The 12,879-nt window shown below is 38.8% G+C and overlaps 1 protein-coding gene across 1 annotated transcript; it reads right to left on the reverse strand.

Moving 5' to 3' along the window:
* Nucleotides 1–2,889: 2,889 nt before the first annotated feature.
* On the reverse strand, nt 2,890–6,008 carry INSL5 (insulin like 5). The gene is made up of 2 exons (XM_086390427.1): nt 5,710–6,008; nt 2,890–3,393 (listed from the first exon to the last, which is right to left on the reverse strand). Exons 1-2 carry the CDS (start codon nt 5,882–5,884, stop codon nt 3,161–3,163), a joined length of 408 nt encoding a protein of 135 aa, XP_086246553.1. The 5' UTR covers nt 5,885–6,008; the 3' UTR covers nt 2,890–3,160.
* Between the last annotated feature and the right edge of the window lie 6,871 nt (nt 6,009–12,879).

Here is a 12,879-nt window from a genome sequence, read left to right on the forward strand (position 1 = left end):
AAATTGCAAAAGAGACTGAGAAAATGTAATCTCTCTGTGCCCAAGAGAAAGAGAAGAAGGTTTTAATGGACTGTTAAAAGTCTCTGTTATAGATAGAAATATATAGATGATGATATTAATAGATAATAGACATAGGGCAAGCTATCTGACTCTATCTGTAACTATACCACATAAATTCAGTATAACCATAATTTTTATTTTTGGCAGAAATTTTAAGAAATTCTGAATAAGGATTGTGCTATTATTTCAGGATCAAATAGAAGAGAGTAAGAGTTTTATTGTATTTTATACCTCTCTGGAAGTATACTCCCTAAACACATATATTTTTTACCCTTTTTCCCCCCAAAAAAGGGACTACAGGATGTAAGTAAAAAGATAAGATCCCATCTTTCTTCTTTGTTTCTCTATGCATTTAAACTGAATAGATGCATTTACAATAACTAATAAGCACATAACAAAAAATAATTACTAAAAGTATGCTGAAAAAAATACACATATTTTTCCACAAGCAACTTGACAAGCTATCCTATTAAAATGAAAAAGTCAGTATATAAAGATATATAAACTAGGCTGTTTATTGCATCTTTATTTGTCATGGCAGATGTAACAACCTGAACGTCTCTTGATGGAACCTGAAAAATTAGTGGCAAAACATATTATGGAAGAGCAATTCTCAGACTTTTTTGGTTTCATAATCTTTTCACACTTTTAAAACTTATTAAGGACTTCCAAGAGTTTCTGTTTATGTGGGTTGAATTTATCACTGTTTTTCATATTAGAATTTCACTAAGAAATTTAAATGTTTAATAACATTTGAAAATAAAAATAAACTTACCACATATTAACACATAACATATTTTATTTTAAAATGGATATTTTCACAAAACAAAAACATTTATTGAAAAGAGTGGAACATTTATATTTTTGCAAGTCTCTAATGACTGTCTTTATAAAATACAGCTTCAATCAGCTTTTACATTTTTAATCTGCTGCTGTGTGTTATGTTGGCTGATGTACATGAAGAAAACTCAGCCACACATAGATATTTAATTTCGAAAGGGGAGATTAGTTTAATAGCATTTTCAGATCATTTTTATGTTCTTCTTTGATATTATACCAAAACGTAACAAGTAACTATTTATTAAGGGTTAACTGCAATGTAAAATCTGAAATCTGTATCAGTGAGTTTTTTGTGCAGTTAGATTAAAATCTTTATTTTGCACTTTAAACAGCTCTTTTACCCTTTTATGATTTTGAAGTATCATGCATTGATCATTTGGGAAATATTGGTTCATTAAGTTATAGCAGATCTCCCAAATGTTGACACATCATTATATAATATCAAAGAATCAACTCTATTAATATACCAGTGATGTTCAGGGTGGTAGATAAAAGTATTCTAAAATCGCTTATAAGCTTGAACTTGATCATCAACCAAAAAAATCATCAGTTGTTTTCCTTGAAGTGACAGGCTCACTTTGTTCATTTTTAAATCTTATTTCATTTAATTTCCAATACCCAGATCTAAATAACCAGTTTTTCAGTCTTTAGTTTTTCTTAAAAACGGTGCTTCCTGGAAAGCGCAGCTGCCTTTAAGCTCACAACTCGATTACAGATGAGCTTTTCCTTGAGGCAGCCATCATACTTCAGTCTGCCAGAAACATGCTTCATGCAGTCTTCTCATGATTCACCAGCCAGAATATTAAAGGGGCATATACTCAAGGGTTGAGATTCAATATTATTAATTTTTACTATCTCATCAAAAGACATTCTTCAGTGAAACTGACTTCAAACAGAGAGAGTCCGGTGGTAAAGAGTAATTAACTGCCAGTGCAGTTTAATGTGACTGCCTTGATTCATGCTAAGTGTCACTAGTGGTAAAGAACCCACCTGCCAATGCAGGAAACATAAAGATTCGGGTTCGGTCCCTATATTGGTAAGATACCCTGGAGTAGGAAATGGCTACCCACTCTAGTATTCTTGCCTGGAGAAACTCATGGACAGAGGAGCCTGGAGGGCTACAGTTCATGGGGTTGCAGAGTCGGACATGACTGAAGGGACTTAGCACAGTCCAAGTTTGGATCAGTGATATCAACTCTTTAGCTGTGTGACTTAGGAGACATTTACTTAATTCTAGAGAGACTCGGTTTTTTGTTTTGTTGTTGTTGTTGTTGTTGTTTTTATCTGCAAAAAGCAAAGCAATCACACAATTTAAGTGCCCAATACGTAGTTCACAAATTTCAAAAACAGACTGGAGTATTAATATGCAGCACCTCCGATGAACAAAGACTCGAACAGTTGTAAAATCTACTGGGGAGTTGGCTGGCTGACAGAGTTAGGAATAAAACCATATTTTGTGATATTTACATTGTCTTTTTATCTGTGAAGATATCCAATTATGACACAATGATTTGGCTATCTGAGTTTTAGTAGTTCGGTCCCCAGAATGAGAACAGCATGTCTTTTCATCTCAGTAGTAGCTGAAGGCAAAATCTAGGCTGTCCAGACTATAAGAAGGAGGTAAAATACCCAAACATTTTCTGGATTTTGGCTGTTTATGGACCCTATTTGACCCATATATGCACCCAGCTATTCTCAAGTAGAATGTTGAAGAGCCGCATGATAGAAAACATGCATAGAGCACTCTTAAGAACTTTTGAAAAAATGTACTTTGTTTAGATTCTTATACTTGACTGTGAATCAGTTTAAATTTTCAGTAATAATACATAGTAACACAAAAGTAGAGTGGTTAGTTATTTCTAAATGATGAAGTAATCATTGGTTTTTATTTTCTTTTTATGCTTACTTTGTTTTTCTACCATTAGCATTTTTGTTTACTGTTTTAAAGTTATTTAAAATTGTTTTAAAAACAGAAAAATCACAGTGAGCTTGGTTTATGGCAATTTTATTGCAATTTTGCATAACATTTAAATTTTCAAAGGATTAGTTAAAATTTGAAAAGAACAGTGCATTTACCTTGGCAAAGGGAGAAAATAGACTTTGTGTGGCTAAAATGCCTTTCATCAACAACTTTTCGGAAAGAACTGCCTACCCAAAAGCCATTAGTTTAATGACACAATGTAAGTGTTATTCTGGGAAGTAAAGCGCTGTGATTAAACATGTGCTAAATCTCTGCCACCCTAGGGGATTTGCTCCCGTCCTAACAAAGAGTGCTCAAGTCAGACATGGAACAGCCTTCAGTGCAGCACAAGGTTTGCAAGTCTTGTCTTGACATCACCAAATGCTTCTTTGACCTCCAAAGCCCTTCCGTGGGCAGCTGCTCACCCTGAAGACTTTCCTCCCCTGCGAAATCCATCTTTGGAAGGTTGTGAGCTGCTCTTCCCTCAGAAATCTCCTGTTCATTTGGCAGCTGGAAGTGGTTTCCTCTCTCAGCTATAGAGAAGGGAAAAAATAACTTTCTTAGAGTGATCTGACAAAGGCAGCAACCAACTTCTACTTTGGGGGAAATGCATGAAAGAAATTGAATCCTGAAGATGACTTTTACTTTTAACGTTGGTCTGGGGCTTCAGAGAAATTAGATATTTTAGGGAGAACTCTCCTCATTTTACAGAGGAGGAAACGTGGGTGCAGAGAGGAGGAGTGACAGAGCCAGTGTCACTCAGCTAGTTCGCAGCCAAGTCAGGGCCTGACTTCAGTTGCACTGGCTCCTTCCGCATGGTGACCAGCGGCTTCCAAAGATATTAGTTATTCGTTATCAACAAAAAACAATCAACCAAAAAATAACCCTGTGTACATTCTGCAAAGCTGATCAGTAAGGAAGGAAGTGGAGATTTAAATCTCTATATTTGAAAATTAAAAGTGGGTTCCACTGTTTTATCAGTGTTGTTCCCAGAGTCCATGGATAAGCCTCTCTTACTTTAACTTCATTCAGACTTACTTATCAGCACCTTAGCACACTGGCAGGCACCAGAAAAAATTTAGATGAATGAATACTGATTGGGAAGCCAGTAGTGGATTAAACATCTAACGTATGGGAAAGTACTCTGAAAGCCTGTGAAAGGTTAAATAACAGTATTATGAAGTCAGTGGTGTTAAAAGGGAATAGCCTTACACAGACATGCATTCCATCGTCCCATGTCTTACAGATACTGAAATGTATATATATATATTTTTTCACTGTATTTTGACTTGCTAATCCAGAGATTGATAAAATATAGTCAAGGAGGTAAATTATGTTTATTCTCTTGAGATTAAAAACCATTATTGTTTATTAACATCTAGTAACTATGACGGAGAAGGCAATGGCACCCCACTCCAGTACTCTTGCCTGGAAAATCCCATGGATGGTGGAGCCTGGTAGGCTGTAGTCCATGGGGGGATCGCTAGGAGTCAGACACGACTGAGCGACTTCACTTTCACTTCTTACTTTCATGCATTGGAGAAGGAAATGGCAACCCACTCCAGTGTTCTTGCCTGGAGAATCCCAGGGACGGGGGAGCCTGGTGGGCTGCCGTCTATGGGGTTGCACAGAGTCGGACACGACTGAAGCGACTTAGTAGCAGCAACAGCAGCAGTAACTATGAACCTCTCATTATTAAAGTAGGATTGGTTGATTCACAATTTTTCAAGACATTGGCCCACCAAAATACAAAAACTGTAGATCATTTTCCAAAATCTTTTTGCTTACCAAAATCATTTTAAATCAAATTGAAACCTGTAAAGTCTTTATATCAGGTATGTAAAATCATTTTAAATCAAATTGAAACCTGTAAAGTCTTTATATCAGGTATGTGGTTACAACATTTATTATATAAGCATGCTTTCGTCTTTTACTTTTAAGACGTAACAAATACAATTATTAAAATAGAATCTTAAATAACATTTACCTCACACTTTAATATAGGATTAGTAGGAAATGGTCAACTTTGAAATTACCTGAGTTGAAAAACAGATAGAGTGAAGTCAGTCGCCTCACTGTTTCTGAAGCACACTAGGTTCACTCTCATCTTGAGACAATATCTACACCTAATTATTACTGCTAGAATTCCCACCCCACTCCTCATAACTCCTTAGAGCCTCTATCAAACATCACCACCTCCACAGTGCCATTATGTATTACGACACACCCACCCACCATCTTCTCACCACCTGAAACGCACTGTAAAATAAGGAAAAGACCTCGATTCTTGTAGTCAGAAAGCCCTGGTTTTCTTCCCAACCACACTGTGGACCGGCTGGGTGAACAATTTTGCCCTCAGTAAAACTAAATGGTGGTAACATTACTTACTTCCAAAGATCCTTATCAGAAGGTGAAATGTTGCACATGAAACTGCCTGGCACATAATAAGTGCTCAATAAAAGTTAGATTCTTTCCTCCCATTCTCATTTAGCAGCTGCCTGAATGCCAACTTATTATATTCTATAATTATCCAATGTGAAAATCTTGCTTCTACAACATGGCCCTTGAAGTCACCTGCTCCTCCCTGCTCAACCACCAGGACCATAGATGCTAAGCTCACCAAAGTAGTCACGCAGTCAACTCATTTCAAGCTGGGGCCTAAAGAATACAATGTCATATTTTTTTTAAACCAGCGGTTCATCTCTTTCCCAAGCCAAATTAAGCTTATTTTGATAATTAATTCCCTAGATTGAAATGGATGTGGCTTAGTAGTAGCTAGAGAAACAGTTATTAAGACAGATCTTCAAAAAAGTAATAATAAATAAAGAAGTCATGCGCATCCACGTTACCTTGCTGACCCTGCAGGAGTGCCCCCGAGTGCCGCCTCCACCTGGAGCTGGCACAGATGTAGATGACTGTGCGTACGTACTCAGACCCGCAGAGCTTCCTGGATCCTTCACGCCTTGCTTCTGAAATGGCAAGCATAACAGAGAAGATAAATAACATAAAGATGAAACCCCTCATTTTGCTGAGGACTGAATGAGAGTCTGATAATGGTGAATATTGTCAAACCAAGTTTTGAAGTTGCCTTCCCACTCTCGGCCAATTTATATGAACTTTCCTGCCATTTTATTGGTCAATACCTCACTTTAATGATATTTGCTAAGCACATAGGTGATACCATGAAGTTCTGAAAATGAGTTTTTATGATTATTGCTAGTTATTCAGTCATTTCCAAACAGCATCACTTACTATTTAGCTGCGTTCATGAGACAACAGGACACTTGGAAGACATCATGGAAAACATGGATTTTAAAAGTAGGCAAGTCTGAGTTTCAATGTCAGCCTTACCCCTTACTGAGTGATATAGGGCAAGTTTTAAACATTTTAAGCCTCAATAATCATGTCTATAGGGGCTTCCCTGGTAGCTCATTTGGTAAAGAACCTGCCTGCCATGCAAGAGACCCTGGTTCAATTCCTGGGTAGGGGAGATCCCCTGGAGAAGGGATAGGCTACTCTCTCCAATAATTTTGGGCTTCCCTGGTGGCTCAGACAGTAAAGAATCCGCCTGCAATACGGGAGACCTGGGTGATCCCTGGGTTGGGATGATCCCCTGGAGGAGGGCATGGCAACTCACTCCAGTATTCTTGCCTGGAGAATCCCCATGGACAGAGGAGCCTAGTGGGCTACAGTCCTAGGGGTCGCAAAGAGTCAGACATGACTGAGCAATCAAGCACAATCATGTCTATAGAATGGGAAAACTTATCTCATAAGGGTTTTTTTAAGTATTGAAAGCACCATCTATTTCAAAGCAATGAGAACGCACACTTAAGAATTCAGGTTCTCATGTTTTGGGCTTGAATCCTGCTTTCCCACTTGCCAGATCTAGAATCTTAATCTTAATATTTAACATCTCCAAGCATCCTTCACTGTAATATTGCATTGATGACCGTGACTACTTCCTAGAGCTAATGAGATAATGTGTCTCCTGCTTGACAAAATAAACAGTCAATAATTATTGATTGTCTGCTTCTCTTATCACCCAGACAAAGTAGAAAGATAATGTTCCTTTAGAATTCAGGAGTGTTTCTCTGACTAGAATCTTCCTTGCTATCCTTCACCCTATGACTTATGCTAAGTCACTTCAGTCATGTCCGACTCTGTGGGACCCCAGAGACGGCAGCCTACCAGGCTCCCCCGTCGCTGGGATTCTCCAGGCAAGAACACTGGAGTGGGCTGCAATTTCCTTCTCCAATGCATGAAAGTGAAAAGTGAAAGTGATGTCGCTCAGTCGTGTCTGACTCTTAGTGACCCCATGGATTGCAGCCTAACAGGCTCCTCCGTCCATGGGATTTTCCAAGCAAGAGTACTGGAGTGGGGTGCCATTTTTAGGTATGCCTTTATCACCACATGTTTTTATAATAGAAAACTGAATTCGTAATCTCAAACAGCTAAATAATGAAATTTCCCTTCCAGGAATCCTCTGAAAGCACTAGCTCTTGCAAAGCTTTTACCTACACTGAAATTCCTAGAATTTGAGATATTAAAGAATTATTGTCTCCTTTTTTAGGAAATTGGACAAATAATTATTTAGTTGATTTTGCTGAGTCTTTGTGATGGTGGTAGTATAGTTACTAAGTCATGCCTGACTCTTGCAAACCCACAGACTGTAGCCCACCAGGCTCCTCTGTCCATTGGATTCTCCAGGCAAGAATACTGGATTGGGTTGCCATTTCCTTCTCCAGTCTTTGTGATAGTTGAAAAAATCACTTGAGCCTGTGGATTAAGATCAATTCACCCATAATATTTGTGACATTGCCGTTCTTCTGTAGGGAAGCTAGAGAACATAACAAAATAATCCATGCTGCCACTGGACGCATCTCTGATTCTGAAAAATAGAATACTGTTTCAAAGAAGTGAGGCTTTCTTTGTCTCTCTGGCTGCAGTATAGGTAATGGGTTAAGGGAACAATATTTGAGGCAGGGGAAACAGAAAAAGGCTTTTGCAATACTTTAAATGAGATATAATGGTGTCTTAAACTAAGGTCCTGGTAGAGAGGATGGGGCAAAAGGATAATTAGATAACTAAAGGATTTGGTACCAACTGGGCAACAGAGGCAAGGGAGAGAGCAGCCATAAGTTGTACTTGGGTTTCTGGTGTGCACAGCTGAGAGGTAGAGTGCTTATTTGCTAAGAAAATCACCAAAGTTTCAGGGATGGTTTTGACATCAAGCAGAGCTATCTTATCTTTGATGAGCCAAAACTGCAGGTTACTCTGTGTCATTTGTCAACTCCAGAGGGGCGTCTGCATGACCAAGTCTAGTACACTTACATCAGCAATTATCCAGCCATGTATTCTCAACTTTTTCCTTTCTCTGGAGACTTATACAGCTCAACTTGATAAAGCTAGTTTTCACAAAGCACTGCAGTAAAGCTGTAAATCAGTAAACCAGCGGCTATGGGCTATGCTTCTGCAAAACCCAAAAGAAAATTATTCAGCCAAGGAATGACCCCTACCCTAGATATTGGATATACTCTGTTTTCTCTGAACTCTGCCATCACCCTTACTTGATCTCCTAAGGCTCAAAATAGTCTCCTCTTTTGCCAGCTCTAAAGACCTCATCAGGGCTCTTGCTAATCTGGGATGAAGATGAGAGGCCTGCAAGACCTGAGCTCAGCCTGTGACCAGATGCAGGCAAGCTAACCAGCCATGTCCATTATCCAGGTGAAAAAGCTACTGTCAAGAATGAAAGCCCTAGCTGCAGAGCCTCAAATTCAGGGGCTTACTTTGTTTTCCCCATTTGTGAGTTGACAGAGTAAGATTGAATTACTTAAAGAACTCTTTTGAACTTGAAATTCTAAGTCTTGCTATAATTGGCTGATTCTGTTACTCCCACCCCCAAAACGTTCAGTGGCTCAGCATTACCTGGAGAATAAAATGCAGTCTGGCATTTAAGGCTCTCCACTCAGGTGCCCCAATATGACTCCTTTCACACCCTTCAAGGTCCAATCAGAGACGAGACAACCCAAATGAAAACTAATCTTTCTAATCTCTTGACCAACAACAGTTTGTTGCTTATGCCTCTAACTAGAGCCCTTACTGCATTTTGTTGGGAAGTTAACACAACTCTTTCTCCTCAGCAGCAGCAGTCTCAAGTTACTATCTGCATGGCTTTGATTGTGTAGTGGCTTCTCTGAGCTTTAGTTTCCTCATCTGGGAGGAGATAATAATCTGCACTTTATGTTGTCTTAAGATGGTACAAACTGATATAAGTGAAGCACCTAGCATGATATATGATGTTTAATATATACTCAGGTAAATTAACAATTCATATACAAGAGATCAGAACATGTAATTTTGGGTCACAACTAGCTAAAAAATATAATTTGGGGTCTTTTATGCATAACTCTCAATCTCAAAGTTTATCCATAAATTTGCAGTGTTTTTTCCCCTTCTTTTATTCTTCCCTTTCCTTCTTTCCTCTCCTCTTTCCCACTTATTTCCTCTTTAGAAATAAATTCTAAAAAGGCAGAACCTTAGAGTACTCTTTCCTAAAGTGTTGTCTTCAGGACATGAGTCTTTTCAGATGATTTTTGGAGAAAAAAATACCCCATCACAATATTCCCTTTCCTGAAGATCAGTAAAGCTTACTAATATAGTCAGGGCTCAAACAAGACTTGTAGTTACGAAACTTCTTTAACTTTGTTTAACTCAATGTTTCACAAATTTATTTGGCTCTAGAAACTTTCACTGTGAAATTGATTAATACCTGGGATAGTCATGAATTACTAGAGTAGATATGTCTCTGTGCTAAGTTGCTTCAGTCGTGTCCAACTCTGGGTGATCCCATGGACTGCAGCCCGCCAGGCTCCTCCATCCATGGGATTCTCCAGGCAAGAATATCGGAGGGCTTGCCGTTTCCTTCCCCAAGACATGTTTCTAGTTCCAAGCAAATGGTAGGATTATATTTCTCTGAACTTTAAACTTATTTGTGGCCATGAGACATAGTTTAGCAAATAAAATGTGAGTGGAAGGGACACATGTCACCTCTCCCTGGCATTTAAGGATCACTGCATGGTTCCCCAGTTCTACCACTCTCCTCCTGCCTTGGTGACCAACAACAATCCTGATGAAGGAATCTGGTCTCTGAGTCAGAACAATATGGATCAGGACCACCTGCTAACCTGTAATGAACAGGTAATATGAACGAGAAATCCTTATTATTTAAAGCCACTGATATATGGCAATTATTGATTGCAGCAACATCAGTAAAGTAAGATGAATTATTTGGCCTTAATAATTGGCTTTAATTATCACATGCTCAAAATGATCAATTACATGAAGGTCCAGAATTAACATGACCCAAAATTTCAAATTAACAACTAGACAGTGAATTCAGTAAACTTTTCACTTATATACTGCTTATAGAGGAACTGTGGCAAGAATCTTATCCTCTGTCATCCCCTTCTCCTCCCACCTTCAATCTTTCCCAGCATCAGGGTCTTTTCAAATGAGTCAGCTCTTTACATCAGGTGGCCAAAGTATTGGAGTTTCAGCTTCAACATCAGTCCTTCCAATGAACACCCAGGACTGATCTCCTTCAGAATGGACTGGTTTAATCTTGCAGTCCAAGGGGCTCTCAAGAGTCTTCTCCAACACCACAGTTCAAAAGCATCAATTCTTCGGCACTCAGCTTTCTTCTTAGTCTAACTCTCACATCCATACCTGACTAATGGAAAAACCAAAGCTTTGACTAGATGGATCTTTGTTGGCAAAGAAATGTCTCTGCTTTTTAATAAGCTGTCTAGGTTGGTCATGGATTTTCTTCCAAGGAGCAAGCATGTTTTAATTTCATGACTGTAGTCACCATCTGTAGTGATTTTGGAGCCCCCCAAAATAAAAAGTCTGTCACGGTTTCCATTGTTTCCCCATCTATTTGCCATGAAGTGATGGACCAGATGTTATGATCTTAGTTTTCTGAATGTTGAGCTTTAAACCAACTTTTCACTCTCCTCTCACTTTCATCAAGAGGCTCTTTAGTTCTTCTTCACTTTCCGCCCTAAGTGGTATCATCTGCATATCTGAGGTTACTGATATTTCTCCCAGAAATCTTGATTCCAGCTTGTGCTTCATCCAGCCCAGCATTTCTCATGATGTACTCTTCATATAAATTAAATAAGCAGGGTAACAATATACAGCCTTGACGTACTCCTTTTCCTATTTGGAACCAGTCTGTTGTTCCATGTCCAATTCTAACTATTGTTTCCTGACCTACACACAGATTTTTAAAGAGGCAGATCAGGTGGTCTGGTATTCCCATCCCTTTAAGAATTTTCCACAGTTTGTGGTGATCCACACAGTCAAAGGCTTTGGCATAAGTAAATAAAGAAGAAGTAGATGTTTTTCTGGAACTCCGTTGCTTTCTTGATGATCCAACAGATGTTAGCAATTTGATCTCTGGTTCCTCTGCCTTTTCTAAAACCAGCTTGAACATCTGCAAGTTCACGGTTCACATACTACTGAAGCCTGGCTTGGAGAATTTTGAGCATTACTTTGCTAATGTGTGAGATGAGTGCAATTGAGAGGTAGTTTGAGCATTCTTTGGCATTGTCTTTCCTGGGGATTGGAATGAAAACTGACCTTTTCCAGTCTTGTGGCCACTGCTGAGTTTTCCAAATTTGCTGGCATATTGGGTGCAGCACTTTCATAGCATCATCTTTTAGGATTTGAAATAGGTCAATTGGAATTCCATCACCTCCACTAGTTTTGTTTGTAGTGATGCTTCCTAAGGCCCACTTGACTTCATATTCCATGATGTCTGGCTCTAGGTGAGTGATCACACCATTGTGATTATCTGGGTCATGAAGATCTTTTTTGTACAGTTCTTCTGTGTATTCTTGCCACCTCTTCTTAATATCTTCTGCTTCTGTTAGGTCCATACCATTTCTGTCCTTTACTGTGCTCGTCTTTGCACAAAATATTCCCTTGGTATCTCTAATTTTCTTGATGAGATCTCTAGTCTTTCCCATTCTTTGTTTTCTTCTATTTCTTTGCACTGATCACTGAGGAAGGCTTTCTTATCTCTCCTTGCTATTCTTTGGAACTCTGCATTCAGATGCTTATATCTTTCCTTTTCTCCTTTGCCTTTCACTTCTTTTATTTTCACAGCTATTTGTAGCCTTCCTCAGACAACCATTTTGCCTTTTTGCATTTCTTTTTCTTGGGGATGGTCTTCATCATTGCCTCCTGTACAATGTCACAAACCTCATTCCATAGTTCATTAGGCACTCTATCTATCAGATTTGGGCCCTTAAATCTATTTCTCACTTCTACTGTATAATCGTAAGGGATTTGATTTAGTTCCTACCTGAATGGTCTAGTGGTTTCCCCCACTTTCTTCAATTTAAGTCTGAATTTGGCAATAGGGAGTTCATGGTCTGAGCCACAGTCAGCTCCCAGTCTTGTTTTTGCTGACTGTATAGAGCTTCTCCATCTTTGGCTGCAAAGAATATAATCAATCTGTTTTCAGTATTGATCATCTGATGATGTCCATGTGTAAAGTCTTCCCTTGTGTTGTTGGAAGAGGGTGTTTGCTATGACCAGTTCATTCTCTTGGCAAAACTCTATTATCATTTGCCCTGCTTCATTCTGTACTCCAAGGCCAAATTTGCCTGTTACTCCAGGTGTTTCTTGACTTCCTACTTTTGCATTCCAGTCCCCTATAATGAAAAGGACATCTTTTTTAGGTGTTAGTTCCAGAAGGTCTTATAGGTCTCCATAGAACCATTCAACTTCAGCTTCTTCAGCATTACTGGTTGCGGCATAGACTTGGATTACTGTGACATTGAATGGTTTGCCTTGGAAATGAAGAGAGATCATTCTGTTGTTTTTGAGACTGCATCCGAGTATTGCACTTCGGACTCTTTTGTTGACTGTGATGGCTACTCCATTTCTTCTAAGGGATTCTTGCCCACAGTAGTAGATATAATGGTCATCTGAGTTAAATTCACCCATTCCAG

The sequence above is a fragment of the Bos grunniens genome, chromosome 3 (assembly GCF_055505025.1).
Source record: "Bos grunniens cultivar Pamir isolate PY7600 chromosome 3, Bosgru_T2T1.0, whole genome shotgun sequence".
NCBI lineage: Eukaryota > Metazoa > Chordata > Mammalia > Artiodactyla > Bovidae > Bos > Bos grunniens.

Bases quoted from the DNA above. Each gene is read 5' to 3' on its own strand.
- INSL5 (XM_086390427.1), bottom strand. From the start codon at position 5,884: ATGAGGGGTTTCATCTTTATGTTATTTATCTTCTCTGTTATGCTTGCC. The intron at 3,394-5,709 runs GTAACGTGGATG...CCTTCTCTATAG, and splicing joins ACTCCTGCAGGGTCAGCAAG to CTGAGAGAGGAAACCACTTC.